This window comes from Rhizophagus irregularis, chromosome 28, assembly GCF_026210795.1.
Source record: "Rhizophagus irregularis chromosome 28, complete sequence".
Classification (NCBI taxonomy): Eukaryota; Fungi; Glomeromycota; class Glomeromycetes; order Glomerales; family Glomeraceae; genus Rhizophagus; species Rhizophagus irregularis.
The window spans coordinates 1,541,461-1,557,031 of NC_089456.1; the positions used below are offsets into that span (position 1 = coordinate 1,541,461).

A 15,571-nucleotide genomic window follows, 5' to 3' on the forward strand; every position below is an offset into this window, starting at 1 on the left:
CTGGTAGAAATGATTCAAACAATAAAATATCAGAAATGTATAAGTTTATTTACCAAATGCGGAAACCTGATACCACAAAAAAATACAATACAATACTTTTATACAATACGTACAATACGTTACATTATTTTTTTTTTATTAAATAAAATATAATACTTTTTTTTTACAATACATTTTACTAAATTAATTAGTTTTAATAATTTACATCAGAAATATCACTACTACTACTATCTCTTTTTGATACATCTTCAAATTGTAATAATCTACTTGTATAAAAAGCACCAGAATTTAATTCACGATTATTCTTTTCAACTTCCAACATTGGTAATAAATCATCAGCTGCTATAAAAGATTTTCTTATACCTGATAAATTATCATCAGGTCTATTTAAAATTTCCCACCAACAATTAAATATACATAATAATTGTTTTGCATTAGGTCTTAAAGAAGGATCTTTATGACAACAATCTAAAGCTAAATTTATATAAACTTGAGGTAAATCTTGAGAAATTTGAGGTCTTAAACCTTTAATAATTTCTAAAGCCAATAAAGAATTATGATGACGATCAGAAAAAGGTAAAATACCATTTGATAATTCAATCATTAAAATTCCTATACTATAAATATCAGATTCTTTTGTACGAGGATGACCTAAGATTATTTCAGGGGCCATATAAGGAAGTACACCATAAACATCCTTTTTACCAATTTTAGAAGTATGATTATTTGCAAGTAAAGATAAACCAGTATCAGCCAAAGTAGAAGTTAATTCTCTTTGATCTTTACCAATTTGTAAAATATTACCAGGATGAATATTACCATGAATATAACCAGCTTTATGAATATTATGTAAATTTGAAACAATATCACAAAGCCACCAAATTTTATCAATCCATTGAAAAGAAGAAAAGTTTGTATTTAATAAATTACGAAGATTACCAAAAGGAGTATATTGAGTTACTAAAATAAAATCATTTGTTTCAGGATCTTTTGTTATTCCATAAAATTCCAATAATTCTTGAACATGTTTTTTTGATTGCATTAAACTACAACGATAATAAACTTTTAATTGTTTAATATATTCACGAGTCATTTCTTGAGAATCTTTAATACGTTTAAGAGATACAGTCATTGGACCTTCTCTTGGACATTGTACTTTATTTTTACGAGAAGAATTATGATTATCAACTCTTTTTCCTAAAGTCCAAGTAGCTGAATAAACAATACCAAAATTTCCTTGTCCTATTTCTTTTATATCTTGAAATTGATCATAAGAAATCCATTCCAAATAAGGATCAGCCCAATTAGTTGCCTTATTTTGAGTACGTTTAATAAATTTATCAATACCAGAATGACCACTTGAAACATTTTTCATTGTACATTTTTTACACCATCCATCACTATCCAAATAGCGGGATAAATGTTGACATTTTGACGTCATTTGCTGAGATTCAAAGTAAGAGTTAAAAGATGGTAAAGTAGGACTTGCCATTGTTGAGTTTGCCATTATTATTATTAAAAAAGTGTTGTGGTTAAGAAAGTTTTTTTTTTAAGGGTAAAAGTAAAAGTAAAGAGTAAAATGAATAAAAAAAAATTTTTTTGTTTTTATGTACAGAATTTTTTTTTTTCGCTCGCAAAAAAAAAAAAAAATTAAAAAATTAAATGAATATTTTTGTTTTTTACAAGAAAGATAAGAATTATAAATTACCAGAATTTATAAATCTTTTATATCATTAAAAAGATACTTTTTTTTTAAAGAAAATATTTTATTTTATTTTTTTTTTGATCTGAAGTTCACCAAACGAACGTAAGGAGGTCATTTTATAATAAAAATCAAAAATTACTGCGTCAATAGATTTTTTTAAAAACAATACTTAAACAATTAAATGATTTACAATCAAAAAAAAAGAATTATTATTGTCTTATTTTAAAAAAATGATTTAATATGATTAATTTCCAAAATTGGAAAGTTATTATTATTGACCGAATTTTGATTTCTGATACTGTATCACAATTTTTCAGGAATAATGGTTAAAAAAAAAAAAAAAAATAGTTAAAAATTGTTACCGTACACTCTTCACCCGTATTTTTCGTCCCAATTTCCAAATTGCATGAATAATAAACATAAATAAACAAAAATGGATACGTCACATTACAATGTTCTTAAAAAAGATTTACGTTAAACCAAATTTAGAAATTCGATCAAAATTGTATTAATCTTAAATGTAGTACAGTTGATCAAACAGGGATGAAAAAAGTAATTTTATATTGTACAAACGGTAAATAATGTCTAAATTTAATAAATGTAATTTAAAATTGCCTAAAATATTTTTTTTTAGGGGTAAAAATTTAATGTTTAGAACTTTAAAAAATTTTATTTTTTTTTAAGGAGACGCAGTTTTATTTAGTATATTTTAAGGACGCAGTGTATTTAGTATGCAGTGTATAAATGTACAGTATGTTGCAGTGTATTATTATTATAATTATAATGTACAGTACGGTACAGTAGTACATACAATACAAGTATATTGACAATGGTAACATATCTAAAAAATCTCTAAAATGTTATTAGTTATGCATGTTCATTTAAAGTATTTCCTAATATGTTATATCCCGAAACTGTAACATAAATATTAATTAAAATTTTCTGCATGTTAAAAAAATTCCGAAACGTAACCAACATATAAACATTAATAATTCTAGGGATAATAGTAAAAAAAAAATAATATAAAAATAGAAAAAGTCTATATTTAGATTTTTATCTAAGATTTCATTAGATTCATGGAGAATTTATTTTATTTATTTTTCAACTTCAAACCTAAAAAACCTAAAACTTTATCATACATGATTAGTAAGATATGATGAAATTATTACAAACAAAAATATTCCGTAAGTAAATTTGTCCGGAATAAACCGGAAGAATAAAATACTTTTGATGCGTAAAGCGTAAAGATTGTTTAATATATGATACATTTTATTGGTGATACGTTTATGATAAATATTTACAACTGATAACAATAATCGTAAAAAGATAATAGTATCAGGTATTAGATGGAAAGATGATTCCGAAAAGTGAATTATAATATTTATTAGATGGAAGGATGATGACGAAAAAGTAAATCCATGCGTAATCCTTATTAAGGTTCTTTGAGCTTTAAGAATTATGTATTGCTTTAGTCGATCATTTTTTATAAATTATAAAAAATAGCTTAGCTGTGTAACGTCATTCATAGTATATTGTAAATGAGAATAATTTTTAATTTTCGTGTATTATTTTGACGACATGTGAATAATAAATTCTTAAAGAATTAATAATTTAGATATTATGAATTGTTTGTTGTATTTTTCAATAATATTTTTTTTAAGTTTAAACTATGTTTTGAGGAATTTTGATGTAACGTTTCTATATGTAACATACGTAAAATTAAAATTAAATGTCAAAGTGTAATCTGTGTATCGGAATGATCATCCATAAAATGTTAATACCCTTTATTAAAAATATAAAAATTATTAAAAATAAAAATTTCAAATTATTTAAAGAAATTTTTTAATGGAAACCTATTTGTAATTACATAAATAATTAATAATTTGAAATTTGAAAATTCATTTGAAATTTTTTAATGAGTCGACTGAGTCGTTAAAACTTCATTATACGCTAAATGTAACACAATTATTTGACCTCAGGTAGATCATTCGATATATTTACTGTAACTTTTTCGTGCTAAAGTTTATTAAAAGCTTACGTATAGTATAAACGTACGTATAATATACTAATATATACTATGCTAATAATATAGTAACGTATATTAATTTTTTTTTCACACTAATTACACTAATACAATTTTTAATATTATGATACTATTAATAAATCAAATTTTTTTTTCAATTTTTTTTTTCCATTTTAATTTCTTTTTTTCTCCTTTCAAAAAACAACAAAAAAATAATTCTAAAAATGCAAGAAGAAAGTTACTATTATCCATATCAACATAATGAATTCTTATATGGTTTAATTTATTCTAATCCTAAAACTTTACAATTTTCGAATAATATTAAACCATATTTTTCTTATATCAATTATTTGAAAAAGTCTGAATCAACAATTATCCCTGCTTTGAAGATCAATCGTAATAATTTGAATAAAATTAAGAAGGTTAAAAATTTGAAAATCGCTCTTCCTTTAACTGATGAAAATGATCGCGCTAATTTTATGGAACCTGATCAAAATTTAGATGAATATATTGATATTGATAATGATTCCTATCAGGTAAAAAAAAAAGGTCTATTATATTGTATATGATATATTGTGTTAATCGTTTGACTAATTTTTATCAATTTTAATTAAAAAGAAACTTCAGAATGGATTTAATAAACCTTTGGATTCTTATTCTAATTTAATGAATATTAATATTAAACAACAAGAAAGTAACTTTGGTTCTTATAAATTACCAAATAATTTACGATGGAAACCAATGAATAAACAAATAGAAATTATTCGTCAAAGAAAAACTAATTATAAACGTCCTCCGGTATGTTAAAAAAAAAAGTTATAATAATAAATTTATCACGATTCAAACATTTACGAACGTTATGTTTTCAATAGATGTATAGAAATAAACGAGAGAATTATTTTGATGATGATACTCTCATTAATCAATCTCAGGATACGAAATTAAATAATTATCAAGATGTTCCTGGTCTTTCAAGTTTTAATATTTGGGCACCTTGGAAAAATAAACAAGATGCTTATATGGCTATAGACGAATTCCTTAGAAATGCCAAACAGCAAGTATTGGATCATTTAAAATCTAATCCTAAATGTTAAAGGATTCAGAATTTGAAACGGGAGTTGTCATGTAAATATTGTAAATATTGGTATGTTATATAATGTAAGTACTGTATATAAATTGTAGATACGAATGGTACGGTAAATGTACTATGTAAACAATCATGGTGTTAAAAAATTCCATTTAATGATTATTTGTGAGAACTATTAATAATTTGCTTAGACTAGTAGAATAAAAATATTTTCGTTAAAAGCTAATGTATAGAAAATTACGAAATAAATAATACAGTATTTCTTATATCTACTGCGTATTTTAAATTTTATAACGTTTGCCTGATTTTAGAAACTTTAAATGACTATTATTAATATTGTACAAAGATCGCTATTTATAATTACTTAAATTATGAAGTGATTTGGATAAATGAAATAATTTAATTTGGTAATACGATTAAAAGTGGTCACATATTTGTACGACTAGTCCTTTGCCTTTGCGTAACTGTACACAATTTTATCCGGTATCACGTAAATTTCTATAATTAAAAATGGTTCGATTGGTTCGTGCATCAGGAAAATATTCAAATCACGTGATACCGGAAATCACTTAAGAGAGCGCGTGATTTGAAAAAAAAAAAATATTCTTAAAATGTAAAATAAAATAAAAATTATAGTTGCATATTTATGCATTCTTCTATTTAAACCGCAATATTCGTCATTACTAATTAATTTTTTACAGAATAAAAAATGAATAATCGTATGAAAAATCTCGTTTAGTCGTGGTCGTGGTCACGGTACTATTTACAAACAGCCATTTCACCGCCAGAGACTACTAAAGTGAAACTTTTTAATTCGTTTCTGCATATTGCAGATTATATTCCGAACGTTAGACGAGTTTGCCAGAAGTTAGAAATTTGATTTCGAGATAAATATTTGGTACATGAAATTACCATTTTGTCGATTCCATTTTACCGAAATGAAAATTACCTATTTCGTTTCATTTTACCGACATAAAAATTACCCGACTTGCCATCTCACCGAAAATTTATAATTCATTATCTAGCTTTATTCAAATATCGTTTTGAGCAATTCCTCTTAAAAAATTAAGAAAAATTTACTGCTTTTAGAACAATTTTAGATTTATTTACTTTCAAATTGCAAATTGCAATATAAAATTAAATTTGCCCAATAAATAGTATCCAATTTTATAATAGTTGTTTCATACGATAAATAATTATTACTTATTCGGTGAAAACCTTTTTTGGTTAGAAAAACAATAAATATCAAAATATAAAAATGAATTATAGATAGTAATAAATAAGATAATTAACACAGGATATTTTTCAAAAAAATTTTTAAAGACAAAAATTTCATGTCAAATACTATGTCGATCATGTCGATACGGGCAAAATAGTGAATTCGTTGAAATGTTTTCGGAAAAATGTGATGTCGGTGAAATAGAAAGTCGGTAAAGTGAAGTCAATAAATTTTATGTTGGTAAAGTAGGTGTCGATAAAATGGGTGGATACGTGTAGCCATTACTAGAGCTTGGAACGGCGGCTAAGATATCTATTACAATTGTAATTGATTACATAAGACGATAATTTTGCCAAGCTAAATTATTTGGTTAATTTACCCGGTTAAAATACGAGATCATAGCGAGATTGTAACAGAGAAAATGATTTTTTACATATTTAATACACAATGTTTTCCGTAATAAATCACTCCAACCGTTTAAAAATTTTTTCTCTGTTATTTATAAATTGAATATTTAAAATTGCGAAATGTATCACAGCTGATTTCATAATGTACGGGACACTTAGCAAAATTTTAAAGAACTCGGAAATATTCGGTAAAGTTCAAATAAGATAAAATTATACCACCATTCTCGAAATAATACTCCAAAATTAGCGTATAATTTTTATTTATACCAAGCTTTACCGAATATTTCCGAGTTCTTTGAATTTGTTAAGTGTCCACACTCCACATTATGAAATCAGCTGTAATTCCGGCCAAATTTTAATTCCGGCTAGCTGGTTGAGGTTTTTTGTATCGGTTCCAAGATCTAAGTCATTATTATCACAAAAAAAAACTAATAACCAATTCGGATTATGAGAGTTATTTGTCATTATTCATATCTCTTAAAAAAAATAAATAACGGTTCGTTTATTTATTTTATTTATTTATTTATTTATTGTCAAGCCAATTTGAGGTCTTATTAATTGTTAATATTATTATCTCATATCTGTTTGATTGCAATCCAATACTATTTATTGTCAAATTCCCTTATCTATTATAATGATCTAATTAAAATATAAAGTAATTCAAGTTACAATTGAGTAATACTCTAACGGAGAGCATTAGTGTACTATATAGTTTTCCCAAAATTAGCACCGCACATTTTCAAAAAATATTGTTAGTCTAAAGAATTTGTATTTCGTTACTATTAATATCAATTTGTAGCGTAATTTTTTCGTTAATGAGAATAAAAGCTTTTAAATACAATATTTATTGCAAAACCTCAAGTGGAAAAATTTATATCGTGTTAATTTCATGACCAGTGTATGTTGTTTATGAAGTAACGTTAGTAACGAGCGTAGATCTAAATAATGCCAGCCAGTATTATATTATAAAGTGCCGGCCCTGCATTTTTGTTGCAAAGTATAGTCGAATTTGATTTGTACGGCTAAATCGGGCTATGCCAGTACAGTAGAGTACAAAATTCAGCCCTAAATGCCGTGTAATCATCGGGTAATGGGGAGCCGTAATACAAATATGATCGCCCAAAATTTTATATCTTTTTTTTACTTTATACTCGTAAATTTTATTTATTTTAAAAAAAAATGAGTATATTAAATAATAAAACTCAAGTTCCAATAAAGTCTAAATTAAGTGATTCAAACATAGGCCTCGACCATAAAAATTGTTCTTATTGTAACCAACCGTTTATTGAAAAATTATGGTGTAAAAAATGCGACCCGTATAAGATAATTGAAGGATGGACAAGCGAAAATCCTGATATTGACAAATTCATCAAAGATACAATGTATTCAAGAAAATATGGAACATGGCTTGAATGGGTACCATTTGATAGGTTTACAAATATAGAACAAATTGGCGAAGGCGGATTTTCCAAGGTGTATTCTGCAACCTGGATAGATGGTAAGGCAGATTACAAATATGAATATGGTAATTGGAAAAAATTAGATCCTAAACCTATTAAAGTTGCTTTGAAAAAATTGAATGATTCACATGAAATGTCAGTTGACTATTTAAATGAGGTATAATTATTATTTTTATTATTTTAAATTACAATTATTTTTCATTAATTTACTTTAAAAATTTTTATAGCTTAAAATACATTGGGATGTTTATTTAGAAGAAAATTTTACTTTGGGATTTTATGGAATGACTAAAGACCCAGTAACTAAAGAATTTATGATGATTATTGAGTTTATGAACGAAGGAAGTTTGAGAAGTATTCTTTTAAATGAATTTAACGAAATTTCATGGAGTAGTAAAATTAGAATTTTAGGTCATTTAATATTAGGGCTTAATAACTTACACAAGTTAGGATATTTCCATAAAAACCTTCATAGCGGAAATATACTAATCTTTAATAGCAAGTATTATAGTCGTAAAGGTTATATTTCAGATTTTGGATTAACTGGACCAGCAAATAAAAAAAAATCAGATAATAAAATATATGGCATATTGCCATATATTGCTCCAGAAGTTTTGAATGGAAAACAATATACGTTATCTTCAGACATTTATAGTTTTGGTATAATTATGGCCGAATTATCATCCGGAAAACCACCTTTTTATGATAGAAAATATGATTTGAATTTGGCACTAGATATATGTAATGGGTTCAGGCCAGAATTTGGAAAAGGGACTCCTGAAATTTATAAGAAATTAGCTTATAGATGTATGAATTCTAATCCAAATCAAAGACCAAAAGCAGATGAATTAAACAAAATATTAATATTTTGGTATCATTCTATTAATGGAGAAATTTTTAGTTACAAAGGAGGTGAAGTTAAAGCTATATTTGAAGAAGCTGATAGTGAAGTTGAAACTATATTTGAAGAAGCTGATAGAGAAATACCAAATATTCCAACATCATATGGAAAAAATTCTAATATTGTAGTACATACTAGTAGCCAAATATTTTCATTTAGAAATTTACCAAATCCTAGTAATTCATCTATTATTAATTCCTATTTTGAAGAAAATATGGACAATAAAGGTACTGTATTTTAGTTTAAAACTGTATGTTAATTTTATAGTTAAAATAATTATAATTATTTGTTTTTTGTTATAATATATTATAAAGATATCTCAGATAAGTATGAAATTTGTTCTTATTGTGAAAAACCGATTACTGAAGAATTATGGTGTAACGAATGTGATCCTCTTTATATGATTGATGGATGGACAAGTGATTTTCCTGATATTGATAAGTTTATAAAAGACACAATGTATAATGCAAGAGATTATAATTATTATTTCCTCGAATGGGTACCATTTGATAGATTTGCAGGTATAAAGCAAATTTGTGAGGACGAATTAGCTAAAATGTATTCTGCAACATGGATAGATGTTAAATCAAAATATGAAAAACTAGATGATGGGAATTGGAAAAAATATAAATCCGAATCTATGGAAATTGTTTTGAAAAGTTTAAATGAATCACAAGATATTTCACCTAAATATTTAAATAAGGTACGTTTAATTAAATTTATAAGTACTTTTAATTTTGATTCAGTTCTTATAATACTTTTTTTTGATTTTAGCTTAAATTTTATTGGAATTTAAGTAAAATGGATATTACGTTAAAATTTTATGGAATGACTAAAAATCCAGAAACAAAAGAAATTATGATGATAATAGAATCGGAAAATGTAAGAACTTTGAGAAATATTCTTATAAATGATTTTTGGAGTATTTTATGGAAGAGCAAAATTCATTTGTTATGGAAATTAGCATTTTACCTCAAATATTTACATGAATTAAAATATTTTCATGAAAATCTTCATAGTGGAAATATATTACAAAATAATCATTATACTTGGCTTTTAAATTTTGAATTGTTTAAATCAACAAATAATAATGGAAAAATATGTGGAATATTACCGTTTGTTGCTCCTGAAGTTTTTAGTGGAGAATCGTATACATTTTCTTCTGATGTTTATAGTTTTGGTATTATTATGGCAGAATTATCATCTGGAAAGACACCATTTTATAATAGAAGCCATAATTCAAATTTAGCATTAGATATATGTGATGGACTTAGACCTGAATTTGGAAAAGGAACTCCTGAAATTTATAAGAAATTAGCATATAAATGTATGAATGCTAATTCAATTGAAAGACCAACAGCTGATGAATTATATCAAGTTGTAAATCTTTGGAATGATATTCTTAATGGTAAAGTTTTAGGGTATGTAGGAAAAGAAATCAAAGTTATGTTTGAAGATGCTGATAAAGAAATCCCAAATATTTCAACTTTATATGAAAAGAATCCAGATGCTGAACTTACTTGCCAAGAATTTACATTTAGTGATTTTCCAAAACCTGTTAATTCATCTATTATTACTTCATACATTGATGAAATATATAATGAAGGTATTATTATATTTTTAATTTATTAGTCATAATTAAATACTTATATTAATTCATTATTTTTTGATCTTTAATAGAAGATAATCAGATTGATAATAAGATATGTTTTTATTGTAATAACCCATTTACTGAAAAATTATGGTGCAAAGAATGTGATCCATACTGCATGATAGAAGGATGGACTAGTGGAAACTTAAATATTGATAAATTTATTAAAGATTCAATTTATAATGCAAGGCAAAAACTAAATCCTGAGTTTCTTGAGTGGGTACCATTTGATAGACTTATAAATATAGAACAAATTGGCAAAGGTGGTTTTGCCAAAGTATATTCTGCAACATGGATAGATGGTAAATCGAAATATAAAAACCTAAGTGATGGGAGTTGGAAAAAATTAGAACCTGAATCTACAAAAGTAGCTTTGAAAAAGTTAAATGGATCACAGAATATATCAGCTGAGTATTTAAATGAGGTATCTATATTCGTACTGTATATATATACTAGTTTTGACATCTAATGACAATTAATTGTCTTTATTCAATTCTTATATCAATAACAGCTTAAAATATATTGGGATATTTGTTTAAATTATGAGTCCTATTTAACATTTTATGGAATGACAAAAGACCCAGAAACCAAAGAATTCATGATAATAATGGATTTTGCGGATGGGGGGAATTTGAGAAATATTGTTTTACATAATTTCAAAAATATTTCATGGAAGGATAAAATTAACTGGTTATTTGATTTAGCGGTGGATCTTAAAAATATGCATAAATTGGGATATTTTCATAAAGATTTACATAGTGGAAATATATTACGAAAAGATTCTGAATTATATATTTCAGATTTTGGATTATCTGAACCAGCGAATGAACAAAAATTAGATAACAAAATATATGGTGTATTACCATATATTGCTCCCGAAGTTTTAAACAAAGAACCATACACTTCATCATCTGATATTTATAGTTTTGGTATAATTATGATCGAATTATCATTTGGAAAACCACCATTTTATAATAAAAAGCATAATTTAAACTTAGCACTAGCTATATGTGATGGACTCAGACCTGAATTTGGAAAGGGAACTCCTGAAATATATAAGAAGTTAGCTTATAGATGTACAAATGCCAATTCAATTGAGAGACCAACAGCCAATGAATTATTTAATATAATAAAATTTTGGTTTTTTTCTATTATTAGCTTTGGATGGATGCAAGAAGAAGAAAATTTCGGATATAAAGGAAAAGAAATTAAAAAAATATTTGAAGAGGCTGATAAAGAAAGACCAAATATTTCAATATTTTATGAAAAAGATCCTGATGCTATATATACTAGTCGAGAACTTACATTTAGCAACCTATCAAAGCCTGTTAATTCCTCTATTATTAGTTTGTATCTTCAAGAGGAAAAAGTTGATGAAGGTACTGATTTGAAGTTTGTCATGAATTTATAGTAATTAATCTAATTAAATTCATTGATTTAATAGTAAACACCCAAGATTCTCAATTAGTTAATTTAGATGTTAAAAGGTAATATAGTATTATTACAGGATACACTTTTAAAGTAATATATTACTAATTTTATATCTTTACATTTAGATTTTTGTGAGGAGGCCATTTCAGGTAAGGTAATAATGATATCCAAATTAATCTTTCCCAGCGTAACCACCAAAAAAATTTCAGGCACGTGATCTGTGATGTGTTTGATGCAATAATAAATAAATATTTTTTTTTCTCGCGTTAACCGTTCACCTATTTCTTTATACATTTTATTTTTTGGAACCTTGGAAACCTATTATATAAATACTTTCTTTTCTTGTTATTTATTTCTTTTTATTATTTTTATCACATACTGTATATTATATTCAATAAATATTAATATTTTACGTTCCTTTGAAATTTTTAAAATTTGTTTTAGCAAGTATATGTTACTTTATCAGTTATACAGAGAATTTTAAAAACAAAGAAAAAAAAAATTTTTATTAGATAAATATATAAAGTGAAAATTTTTCTGCATTGTTTACAGTATTATCCAATAAAAATATAATAAAACTATTAAACAAAATATTTATTTAATTTCTATTGTCTTTTCTACTATAAATTAATTAAATATTAAAAGTCTGAATTTTTTCACGAATGTTTTTATTTTTTTCAAAATTTTACACAGAATCAACCAATCAAATTTAGACGCCACGCTAAACATGGGGCCCGAATCTGAAACCTCCCGAAACCCTTTAGGTTTCGGTATATACCGAAACTTAGTTTCGGGATGTGCATTTTTTTCCCGAAACTCGAAACCCGAAATTGACCCGAAACTCCCGAAACTTTTATATACGAAATATAACCGAAAGTCCGAAACCTATTAGTTTACTTAATTTATTTTTATTAACAATTAATTAAAATTATAACAATATTGTACTAATTTAAACTTTATTATGTAAAATTATATTAATAAAATTATATATAATTATATATTAACTATGAATTAAAATTTTGAACTAATAAATCTGGATCAAAATCAACTTCCTCGTCTAGTTCTTGAATAAAATCATTGAGTCCATCTAGTTCTAATTGCTTATCCGTTATATTATTTGATTTATCCTTAAACATTGAATCTAAATCAAGTACATTTAAAATTTCCAAATCTTGAGACGGAACCTGTTCACAATCATCATTAATAGGTGGGCTTGACACTAACTTTATCATTTCCTCTTCGTTATAATCATCAACATATTCATCATCATCATCACAAAGATGGGCATCACTTAAAATTGTACGAAGTTCCTCAGCAGTTCGATCTTTACTAAAATTAGGTAACTCAGATTTACTATTGGCAATATAATAAGAATGGATCTTCGACATAGATTCTGAATTTTCAGTCAATAATCGCGTTCTTCTTTTACCAACCATCCATCCACAGATTGAACAAATTCGTTCACAACTTGCTGCATGTGGAATGATTGAAAACAATTTAATTGAGAGTAATTGTAAATAGGGTGGAGTGGGTACGCACATTTTCCACCAACTAAGTGGCGTATTTACTTGTGAAGAGTATGGCATATTATATGGTGCTGTTTGTAAATGAAATTCGCCAATTTGTGCTAGAAGTATTTCTGCTGACTTTTTTTTTGAATGATCATGTTTTTTGAGGTAGGTAGCGATATTAGGATCCTTTAACATTTGCTGCCAAATACGTGCAGCTGTACTTTAAACTCTTTGGTATTGGGACATTTTTACACCAAAACCTGTTTATTAGTTGTTAGTTTTTTAAAAATACTATTTACATCATTGTTATATAAAATAATAGTTAATATTGTTAATAATATTTTTTTTACCTTTGTAATAGGATGAATATAATACGCTAAGAGATACTCATCAAAATCATACATTTTAAAACGTTCATTGAAGGATTTTATTGCATGCTGACGAAACCTTACATTTTCATTTTCATCAGGAATCTTGTTAATCGATTGACCAAGACATGCCAGAGAAAAGTAACAATCAGCTAGCGTTGATTTGTTACTTTCAAGACTGAGAATAGCATCTCTGATAGGTTTCATAATGTTTGCCAAATCGTAAACATCATTAAAAAATCCACGTTTCCGATTAATAATTGTCTTAACAGCCTCACTCGTAATAATATTAGAGTTTTCACCGATAACCTAATGAAATATTTAACAAAAATAAGATTAATTGCAAATTTGTAATTTTATATTACAAAATAGATTAGTAATAAAATTAAAATAATAAAGTTATACTTCTTTGAGACAAATTTCTAGCCGACAAATTGAATCTAACATCTCATAAACAGTCGTCCATCTCGTATCTAAATATGTTTTTAATCCACCACCTCCAATTTGTTTTTCTTTAATTTTTAATTCTAGTAGTTCTTTGGGCCTATGTGACTTTTTAAAATATGTTACAATAACTGTACACCATTGAATAATTCTTTTTGAAAATGTGTGTTTTATTAAATCTTTTGTAATCAAATTTAGTGAATGTGCTATACATCTAATATTGAGAATATGTGGAAATCTTCTGGTAATTAAATTTCGTGCAGAATGAACATTTGATCCAGCATCTGTCACGATACCTACAAACTTTTGAATGCCAATATCTTCAAGAATTGACTGTACTTGTCGAGCAAGAAATTCCGCAGTATGACTCTCACTTGAAAAATCACTAATTTTCCAAAGGATATCCCGACCATTACCAAGATGAATAACGAAATTTCAAAGAGATTTTCCTGATGGACTTGTCCACCCGTCCATGGCTTAATTAAAAATTTAAAATTTGAAGGAAAATAATTAAAATTTTAAGTCTCAATTAATTTATAAAAAACTTTCTTATAAAATTTTGTATATGCTTACCTAACGTCAAATTACTTTCATTTTCTAGCAGCCTATATAGCCTTACATTAACACGCAAAATTTCCTGTGTTAATAGAGTATCAGCAAGTGTCTTCCGGTCTGGCAGACTATAATTAGATCTGAGACGCTTAAACAATTCGATTATAAACGGATGTTCAACTAGATGCCATGGTAAACCACAACATACAAATGCTTTGATAAGGGCAGTATCAATATCTTCCTTTCATTCCTTACTTAAATCTGAATTTTCATAAAAATTTTCCAGAGTAACTTGATCTGATTCACTATTTTGACGTTTGGTGTTAGCACCAGAAGAAATTTCGCGTGTCTCATGTGCCTCCACCATATATATGACAGCTTCACAAATTGAATGGTCCACTTTTGAGCAATTATTCATTATATGTTTTTCCATTACTGGTGTTTTACCAGGACGAAAAGTCTGCTTACAAGCCAAACATGTTGCAATGTAATGCCCTTTGTCTATTTCGTCTCCTTGCTCAAAAAACCTCCAAATAGGCTTTTTTGGACGTCCATTAGTACTATTTGCAGACTTCGTTTTTTTTGAATTTGATGGTAAACTATCTGACATTTTGTTATTTAAAAAAGACTTCTCAATTAACGTTAAGTCTTAAAAATAGATGATTATCAAACATCTATCTAATATTTAAATTACCACGTGATTAGTCAATCAATGAGTTTCGGGAATCGGAAATAATTTCAGAATATCGGAATTAATTTCGGAATAACCGAAATTAGTTTCGGGTTTCGGGTTTTGTTTAGGGTTTCGGAAT

The 15,571-nt window shown here is 26.3% G+C and overlaps 5 protein-coding genes across 5 annotated transcripts; 2 read left to right on the forward strand and 3 right to left on the reverse strand.

Moving 5' to 3' along the window:
- Positions 1-97: 97 nt before the first annotated feature.
- OCT59_018976 (uncharacterized protein) lies at positions 98-1,789 on the reverse strand. The gene has a single exon (XM_066135731.1). It carries the CDS (start codon positions 1,505-1,507, stop codon positions 194-196), a length of 1,314 nt encoding a protein of 437 aa, XP_066004994.1. The 5' UTR covers positions 1,508-1,789; the 3' UTR covers positions 98-193.
- Positions 1,790-3,952: 2,163 nt separating this feature from the next.
- OCT59_018977 (uncharacterized protein) lies at positions 3,953-4,822 on the forward strand (the record flags this gene model as incomplete). The annotated part of the gene is made up of 3 exons (XM_025331890.2): positions 3,953-4,264; positions 4,347-4,526; positions 4,601-4,822. The coding sequence occupies 3 exons, from the start codon at positions 3,953-3,955 to the stop codon at positions 4,820-4,822; spliced, it is 714 nt and encodes a 237-aa protein (XP_025180846.1).
- A 2,798-nt stretch (positions 4,823-7,620) lies between these two features.
- OCT59_018978 (uncharacterized protein) lies at positions 7,621-12,019 on the forward strand (the record flags this gene model as incomplete). Its single annotated transcript, XM_025308376.2, has 9 exons — positions 7,621-8,058; positions 8,129-8,403; positions 8,656-9,029; positions 9,117-9,505; positions 9,577-10,408; positions 10,483-10,877; positions 10,965-11,832; positions 11,898-11,940; positions 12,010-12,019. 9 exons carry the CDS (start codon positions 7,621-7,623, stop codon positions 12,017-12,019), a joined length of 3,624 nt encoding a protein of 1,207 aa, XP_025180842.2.
- An 869-nt stretch (positions 12,020-12,888) lies between these two features.
- OCT59_018979 (uncharacterized protein) lies at positions 12,889-13,590 on the reverse strand (the record flags this gene model as incomplete). The annotated part of the gene is made up of 2 exons (XM_066135732.1): positions 12,889-13,213; positions 13,424-13,590. 2 exons carry the CDS (start codon positions 13,588-13,590, stop codon positions 12,889-12,891), a joined length of 492 nt encoding a protein of 163 aa, XP_066004995.1.
- Positions 13,591-15,003: 1,413 nt separating this feature from the next.
- On the reverse strand, positions 15,004-15,369 carry OCT59_018980 (uncharacterized protein; the record flags this gene model as incomplete). The annotated part of the gene is made up of 1 exon (XM_025310602.1): positions 15,004-15,369. One exon carries the CDS (start codon positions 15,367-15,369, stop codon positions 15,004-15,006), a length of 366 nt encoding a protein of 121 aa, XP_025180841.1.
- Between the last annotated feature and the right edge of the window lie 202 nt (positions 15,370-15,571).